This window comes from Etheostoma cragini, chromosome 19 (assembly GCF_013103735.1).
Source record: "Etheostoma cragini isolate CJK2018 chromosome 19, CSU_Ecrag_1.0, whole genome shotgun sequence".
Taxonomy (NCBI): Eukaryota; Metazoa; Chordata; class Actinopteri; order Perciformes; family Percidae; genus Etheostoma; species Etheostoma cragini.
In genome coordinates, this window is record NC_048425.1 from 17,914,366 (window position 1) to 17,922,286 (window position 7,921).

Sequence of the window (7,921 nt, forward strand, 5' to 3'; positions counted from 1 at the left end):
CCTCTTCTGGAGAGTTCATCATGTTGTTTTAGTCCTTTGTGTCGTCCTTGAGCTACTACCAACTGGTGGGTGGGGGGGTGGGGGGGGTGACCACGGAAGGCTTGCGTCATGTGGACAGTGTTGTTGTCATTACTCAGAATTCCCCATATACCCATGATCAAGTACAACCAAGTTGTGGGTTTTGGTGCAGTCCCACATGGAATCCATTAACTAATTATTCCTCTCGTTATTTCCACATAAATGAGGCCCAGCGGGGGGGGTGCAGCCAGGTAGAGTTTGGACTCATTTGTCCAGTTAAGGACCCCGGCCTCTCCTGCAGCTTTGATTAGTTCAGACAAGCCAACGAGACCAGGTCCGGTGCTGCGTGCGAGCCAAGTCTGCGTCACAATGAAACGTTTTCTTAACTATTTTCCAAACGCCACGTCTCATTTCTCTTCCACAAAGGGTGAAAAGAAAACAATTTGAGTTTGCCAAGTCCTTAATCTCATACAGGGACACTTCTTAATTATCAAGGAATGTGCGATTTCTGTCCTATTTGATCAAAGCTGTCAGGGATTTGCAATGCTGCGTGCCCACAGCATGCCATGTGTTTCTATTTTATCTCAGATTACTACATTCATTTTCAATTTCCAATCAAATCAGGAGCTCACCAACGTGCAGCAGCTGGATCCACCGACGCTGGCTGGACCAGCACATGAGCACTTGGCTGTTAAAGAAAAGGCCATTGTTTGAAAAATCTGTTAAAATGATTTGTTTCTGTCACTAAGGGTTGTTAAATAGCATTGTTTCTTAAAGGACAATTCCGGTGGATTTCAACCCGTAGCTCTGTTGTCTGAAAATGTGTGTGTCTGTCAGTAGAGTGAAAAACTAACCAATCAGGGCTGCCTACAACGAGTCATCCTCCTGCTAGCGTTAGCACTCAACTGGCTTAAAAAGGGCAAGTTACAAATGTGTTTTTGGACTCTAAACATGTTCCAAATGCCCCCCCATGTAAAGTGATTCCTTCTGAGTGAACACAGTAAATCTGACTGCTGTGTATGTGACAGAACTGCATGAAAGTTCTGCTAATTCAGCTGTTTTTGGCTTAGGGGCCGTCTACAAACTACAACACAGAAAAAAGATCAAGCAAAAATATGGAGGCTATCAATTTAATGATTAAATAAGGTAGTGTCTCCAAACCTACCTCAGTTATAACGTCTCTCCTGCTAGTTGTGCTACAGCACTTTTAAAAAATAAGCATATGCTTATTTTTGAAAATATGTTTGTATCTGTTTTCTGTGTTGTAGTTTGAAGACGGTCCCTAAGCTCTCTAACTGTTTCTCAACACAGGAACACAACACAGCTGAATTAGCATTAGCATTAGCAGCACTTTCACGCATTTCTGTCACATCTACATTCAATGTGTTCACTCTGAAGGAATCACTTTACATGGGGGGGGGGCACTTTTAATGACATTTGGAATATGTTAAGAGTCTAAAAACATGTTTATAACTTGCCCTGTTTAAACCAGTTGGGTGCTAACGTTAGCAGGAGGATAACACGGTGTAGACGGCACCGATTGGTTTAATTTTTCTCTCTACTGACAAACATCCACATTTACAGACGACAGGGCTACGTGTTGAAATCGACCAGAATCCTCCTTTAACCGGGAACTCCACAGATTCGACAAATCCATGTGTGTTTCCAAGTGTTGAGGATTATGCTGCATATTTTAATAAAGTAGTGTAAAGCTTTCAGTGTGTTTAAAACTGATAACGGTCTGGAGGTGTGGAGTTAGAAAGAAGAGACTTAATCACTGCTAAAAGCTACATTAGCCGCTACTAGCATGACACTTCTTGAATTTTAGAACGCTTCCTCTCTCTACTGTCTGTCTGTTTAGAGTGTTTTTGGATGTTAGTAGGTCTACCTGTCAGTATTTCCAATTAGTTGAATCTACATGATTTCTTTTAATGTCTGAATGATAACTGATTCTCAGGATGCATCTGATGAAGAGAAAAAGAGGAGGCCATGGTGGGGATGTTTCACTGTAGGCAGCTTAAGGTGGTGTTGTGGTGCCCTCTAGTGGTGGACCGGCTGTACAGGAAGTTAGTTTAAGATTTGACTGTTTAATAAATGATGGCCCATGAGCACAAATATGTCTTTATAATAGAATGAAATGTTAGCAAATATGTTCCATACCACACTGGATGACCACCTTGTGTCTACATTACACTGAACCACAACAGAAACACGTCGTTCCTTTCAAGTTGCATTTTACATATCCATTTGTCCTTTGTTTTCCAGGTTATCACTGATTGTACCTGCATATACACTTTGAGCGTTTAGTTTTAACCCAATCACTTTGAAACCAGGAATGCCATCAAACTTTCTTCCTTCACAACATGCCAAACACACCAACAAGTCTTTATTCAGTAATCCAGACATAACAGGGTTTGTCCGGTTCACGTCAGTCCAGGGGTAGACTGATGTAAAACAGTGCTTTGCAAGGTTTTAAACTACAGGTGTGCATAGTTAAGATGGTTCTAAGCATGCCATGAACCTTCACTTGCAGGCTGTGGTGGACTCTTAACACATGATTAAGACCACCTCCAGTGTAGAAACAGAGCCCATAGAAATGCAAGAACTGAAAGAAGAAACTGCAAATTCCCAATTAGAACTTTATTAAAACACCACTTTGAACATTGAATTGCCACAAAAGCAAGTTGCAACACAAACAAAAATGCAGCACGAGAGAAAAAACCAAAAGCTGAAACACAAAAATGAGCTTCTCTGAAGCCACTTTTAAAAATACCCCAGGTGAGTAAATGCAAGCTCACCAATACAAATTACTCCTAAATCTAAGACATTTAACCACTTGATGCAGGCGTCGTCCTGAGATGCAATTTATACAGTCTTCTGCTGGCCCTTCTTTCCAATCAGGGACTTGTGGATGTGAGGGATCACACCTGGAAACAAAAAGACGAGATGTGATGTGTCAATCCAGCATAAAGCGCTTTAAGTTAATCAGAGGCAGCACCAGCAGCTAGACGCCAGGATTGGTTAAGACAACATTTTATGTTTTATGAAAGTAATCTTTATTTTTGAGCGTTGTGCTGCCACTGTAAGCGCGGCCCTGCTCGACTCACTGAGTCACTTAGGTAGAATCTGGTAGCACCTTGGTCTAGGTTCTAATCTCACTGAGCCAGTGGTAGAAGGAAGATTTGAATCCCTGCAGACCACCAACGTGTCAGATCATCACTAGCATGACATCTTAGCTCTGACAGCAAGTTAAAAATTGCATCACACATCGATATATAAGGTGATCGCTGGCCGCCCCGTGCCTACAGTATATAACGTAGACTCGTTTAAACAAGACCACAATGATCAGGAGTGGGACTGCATGTTAAGAGGGAAGTGGGATTTCCTTGAATATCGCAATAACGTTATTACTTGGGATAAATTAGATATTAAAAATGTACTCCATTCTGCTGCTTTCAGTATTTTTCTTTTTAAAAAATTGCTCTTTGAATTCAAAACAAATGGAAATCCTAAAACTGATATACAGGTCAGTAGTATAACCCAATTAGGGCCTTTAAGAAGCAAAAGAATGGAAGGCAGCTAAATACATATCAATTTAGTTATATATTGTAATTGTAAGCGCTCCACGCTCCAGTACCAAGGAGCAGGACTTGTTCCTTACCTCCACCAGCGATAGTGGCCTTGATAAGAGAGTCCAGCTCTTCATCTCCTCTGATGGCCAGCTGCAAGTGGCGGGGGGTTATACGCTTCACCTTAAGGTCCTTGGAGGCATTTCCGGCCAACTCCAGAACCTGAAACAAAGCCAGACTTGAGCTATACTAACCCTTGTGTTGTCCTTCCAGGTCCACATTGAAAATGAACATTTTCTTTTGGTGCTTTTCCAATGTTTTTGTTGCTTTTTCCTGATTCATTTGTCACTTTTTTCCAGCTTTTGGAGCTTTTTTTTTTTTTTTTTAAAGACCTGCGCTGGTTTAATAACAGGTTTTACACTTATTCTTGGAATTTATGGTCAACATACCTTATTTAAAATCAAATTATACATATATGTTTAGCTAAAAAGGCAGAAATTATGAATGATTTCGACAAATAGTTAAGATCAGAGGCTGTTGAGTGGATCTCAGAGTTTAGTCCAGATACTGTTAAGAAACCACTAAACTAAATAATTCAAATGATATAAGATCGAATAAAACACCCCGAAAAAATTCAATTAAAGTAATGTTTTATGGAATCAGTGTTTTTTTTGGGCAATTTTGTTTAAAAGAAATCCATATTTCTGGTATAAAACACTTTAAATTTGACCTTTTGAAGGGTTAATGGGCTTTGATAGGGACATGGTGCGAGATAACGGGGCTGGAGTTAGCGGTACCTCGGCCGTGAGGTACTCCAGAATAGCCGCGCTGTACACCGCCGCAGTGGCTCCCACTCTGCCGTGGCTGGTGGTTCGGGACTTGAGGTGTCTGTGGATACGACCCACCGGGAACTGCGGGAAAGCCAAAAAAAAAGCTCGTTAGCCAGCCGGTGAGAGGCAAGGCGAGGAACTTCTGCCCGTTAACATTAGCTTGTGGCTATGCTAGCCCAATGAATGAATTTCAGCGGCCAAACCTGCAGTCCTGCTCTCTGAGAGCGCGAGATAGCCTTCGTCTTGGTCTTCCCGGAGTCTTTACCTGCCTTTCCACCAGCCTGGAAAACACGAGCAACGTTACCGTTAAACAATTTGCCGCCGCCCAGTCGCGTATTACCGTGGAATAACATTACCCAAAAATATGGTCAACTTTAACCGCCCCTTTTTGCATTCTGTACACATTCCATTGGCTCGCCCAATAACGATAAATTAGCTAGCATGCTAGGCTAATACAACAGCTAACGCTAGCTGCTAACAGATAGCTATTCACCAAAATGCACCAGCGGGTATTTGACGTGTATTGCCTACAAACAACTAGCATACACAGTTATTCGTCCTGATATGGCGCTCAGACGACATGTACTGCTTACCATATTTAAAAGCCACAAATATTTATTTTTTAAGCTGCAGCACAAATTCGAGTAGCTTGCTACCAAGTACCGACGGCTGGTTTTGGACTACAACCCCCGCCTTCAATGTCCCTCTTATATAGCCAAACTCTATCCGGGTAACTGCAGGGAGCGTACTAGCCAATCGTATTTCGTCATGTGTTTCCTGCCTTGTCGTTCAGCCAATGGGGGAACGTTGGTAATTTTCGATCTACGTAATTGTGGGTAATGCAGTTCTGACATTGCCATGGTTTATTGTCTTTTTCGTAATGAAGGAACTGTGAAAACTTTTTTAAATAGGTTATTTTATTCCTTTTTTAAAAAAAATTTAGAACCGAAAGAATGAAGCTGTCATGTTGAGTGTAAATATTGGCAACGTTTAACGTTTATTAAGATATTAAATGAACCTCGACTGGAAAACTGCTTACAAATATGATAAAAATGACATAGTGGACCCTTAATAGTTGATCCATCTCATACAAAGTGCATAATTTTTTTTATCCAATTAAGGAAAAAGTAGCAACTTCCTAGAATCAGCAGCAAAAACGTGTGCAAATGTATGATTAATAAACAAGTTTCTTAATCAAATATAGAATATATTATGTAATTATAGTATGAAATAATAAAAAACTCATAATCAAAAGAGTAGCATTCTTGCAAATAATTTACTGTTGGTGCATGCTTTCTTCTGATTTAGGACCTTTTCTTGGATTTAAAAGTTAATTTGACTTCTTATGTTAAAAGTCACAGTGTGTGTGTGTGTGTGTGTGTGTGTGTGTGTGTGTGTGTGTGTGTGTGTGTGTGTGTGTGTGTGTGTGTGTGTTGTCCTGTTGCAGTTTGTTCCTGAGGCCACATGAGGCCAGTGAACGCTCATGGTTTACACATGCAGTCTCGGCTCTTAACCAGGGGTCTACGATGAAGTCAAGGCCCCCCCTTTCCTAAAGGAGAGATGGACCAGGACCAGGCACCCCCTGCTACACATATTAAAACATAATAATGTTACATATTAAATGGGCATCCAATAACTGGGTCTTCCCAGAGTTGCAGAGCTGGACTGGACTCTTGGGGCCGAGCAGAATCAGTCTGTCAATCTGGTTTTTGTGCTAAAGAAAAATGGTTAGGAAATATTGGTTGCATGCATTTGATGTGGTTATGATCCCATATTAGAGTTATAGTTAGCCTGATGTTAGTCTGGCAATGGAGCAGTTAACCATAGTCCTCATAAATCCACCATCACAAAGACAGAGGAAGGGGACGGACATGCGGCAAAAAAGATTCAAATCCAGCAGACTTCTAATTTCCTGGTGGCAAGGGAACAAATCCGGAAGTGGAACGTCGTGGATATAGACGCTAGTCTGATAGTAGCAGCAGTTGGAGAGATTTCAGTCTCCTTTTCATCCTGTTTTACTGCAGTGTTAATGTGTACCAGGCTCTAGGCAGGGCGTGTGTGTGTGTGTGTGTGTGTGTGTGTGTGTGTGTGTGTGTCTGGGACCACATGCACAGCTGGTGGTGGGCTGGTCACGTCCAAATCTCATACCATTCATTCCCAGGCATACTCCTCTTTCTGCAGCATCTCTCTCTCTCTCTCTCTCTCTCTCTCTCTCACTCTCTCCCTCAGTCTCTCACTCTCTCTCTTTCCCCCTCCCACCCTAAGTTGCTGTCCCCGTCTCTCTGAGCTGTGTCTCTGGGCTTAAGTCTTTTTCCCCATGTGGTCTTCACCACCCTATACAAAAATGATCGATTTCACAAGTTGAACTGCTCGACACTAGATGTCTTTACGCCTAAGCGTCATGCTGGACTCTGATTGGCTCCCGCTGTGATGTCAACAAATCCTGCTGCTACATCCACGTGTTAAACTTAGATTAAAGTTGAGCACAGAGAAATCCTCCTTTAATATCTTAATGACAGCGTGTAACACAGTTAGCACCTCAGAGACAGGGGACATAAAACTGGGGGGGGGGGGTCTGATAAGGAGAGCTCAGAGGAAGAAGGGGTTGGACAAAGAGCGTGAGAAGCTGACTGATGTCCCTATAGAAACAAAAACAGAAACAACTGTTTTGGTGGGATCCAGTCCCGACCTTTTTCAGAGCTGGGTCACTGGACTACCAAGACCTCAAGAACACATGGAGACATCTTTAATAACGGTCACAAACGTGACCTCCGTCCACTCAGTTCTTAGCTCCCCCTCTGTATTAACACGTTTGACTACTACTCAATAAATCAGTAGTCTTGAGACCCTAGTCTCCCATGTGCAGACCTTCCTCCCCAGCGCTGCAGAGGAGGGTCTATCTAGTCCACATAGCATTCCTGGACTAGAGAAAAACCTGCTCTGACCCATATGAGGACCCTGTGGTTGCTCATATTTGTCACAGTATTACCTCTTATGGCCAAACTGTATACATTCATTTATTATGTATTCAGTTATGTCCATGCATAATGAATATGCTTCATCAGTTAACTCAAAATGCACAAAATGCAAACAGCATCTCCTCCGTAGACTTTACAGGTTCATAAGATGGAGAGAACACACACACACACACACACACACACACACACACAAAGGAGAACCCAAATCAGCACACAAAGCAATATCACAACATCCCCATGTGGATTCAGATAAATACAGTGGCCAACATAGTGAAAGTTAAGTCCTACACACACACACACACATACACACACCAACTCTACAGACCTGCAGCTGGACACCTAGTCGGACAGGACTTTGCCAGATGGTCCAATGGGACGCTATAGGGAGGGAGGGAGGACATAAGAGCTAAAGAGAGGGGTGGAGAGGAGGGGACAGTGTTAATGGATGCAGAAGTGTGTGTCTGTATGTGTGCGTTGGAGGGGAGTCATCTGTTCCTGAATAAGAATAAGGGATAAGGGTTATGGG

The 7,921-nt window shown here is 42.4% G+C and overlaps 1 protein-coding gene across 1 annotated transcript; it reads right to left on the minus strand.

Annotated features, from left to right (window-relative positions):
* Positions 1-2,615: 2,615 nt before the first annotated feature.
* LOC117934941 (histone H2A.Z) lies at positions 2,616-5,210 on the minus strand. The gene is made up of 5 exons (XM_034856963.1): positions 5,011-5,210; positions 4,621-4,698; positions 4,385-4,498; positions 3,680-3,809; positions 2,616-2,945 (listed from the first exon to the last, which is right to left on the minus strand). Exons 1-5 carry the CDS (start codon positions 5,011-5,013, stop codon positions 2,884-2,886), a joined length of 387 nt encoding a protein of 128 aa, XP_034712854.1. The 5' UTR covers positions 5,014-5,210; the 3' UTR covers positions 2,616-2,883.
* Between the last annotated feature and the right edge of the window lie 2,711 nt (positions 5,211-7,921).

Coding starts and splice junctions, on each gene's coding strand:
- LOC117934941 (XM_034856963.1), bottom strand. Junction 4,499..4,620: donor CTCAGAGAGCAGGACTGCAG/GTTTGGCCGCTG, acceptor GCTTTCCCGCAG/TTCCCGGTGGGTCGTATCCA. Junction 2,946..3,679: donor GGCCACTATCGCTGGTGGAG/GTAAGGAACAAG, acceptor TTTTGTTTCCAG/GTGTGATCCCTCACATCCAC.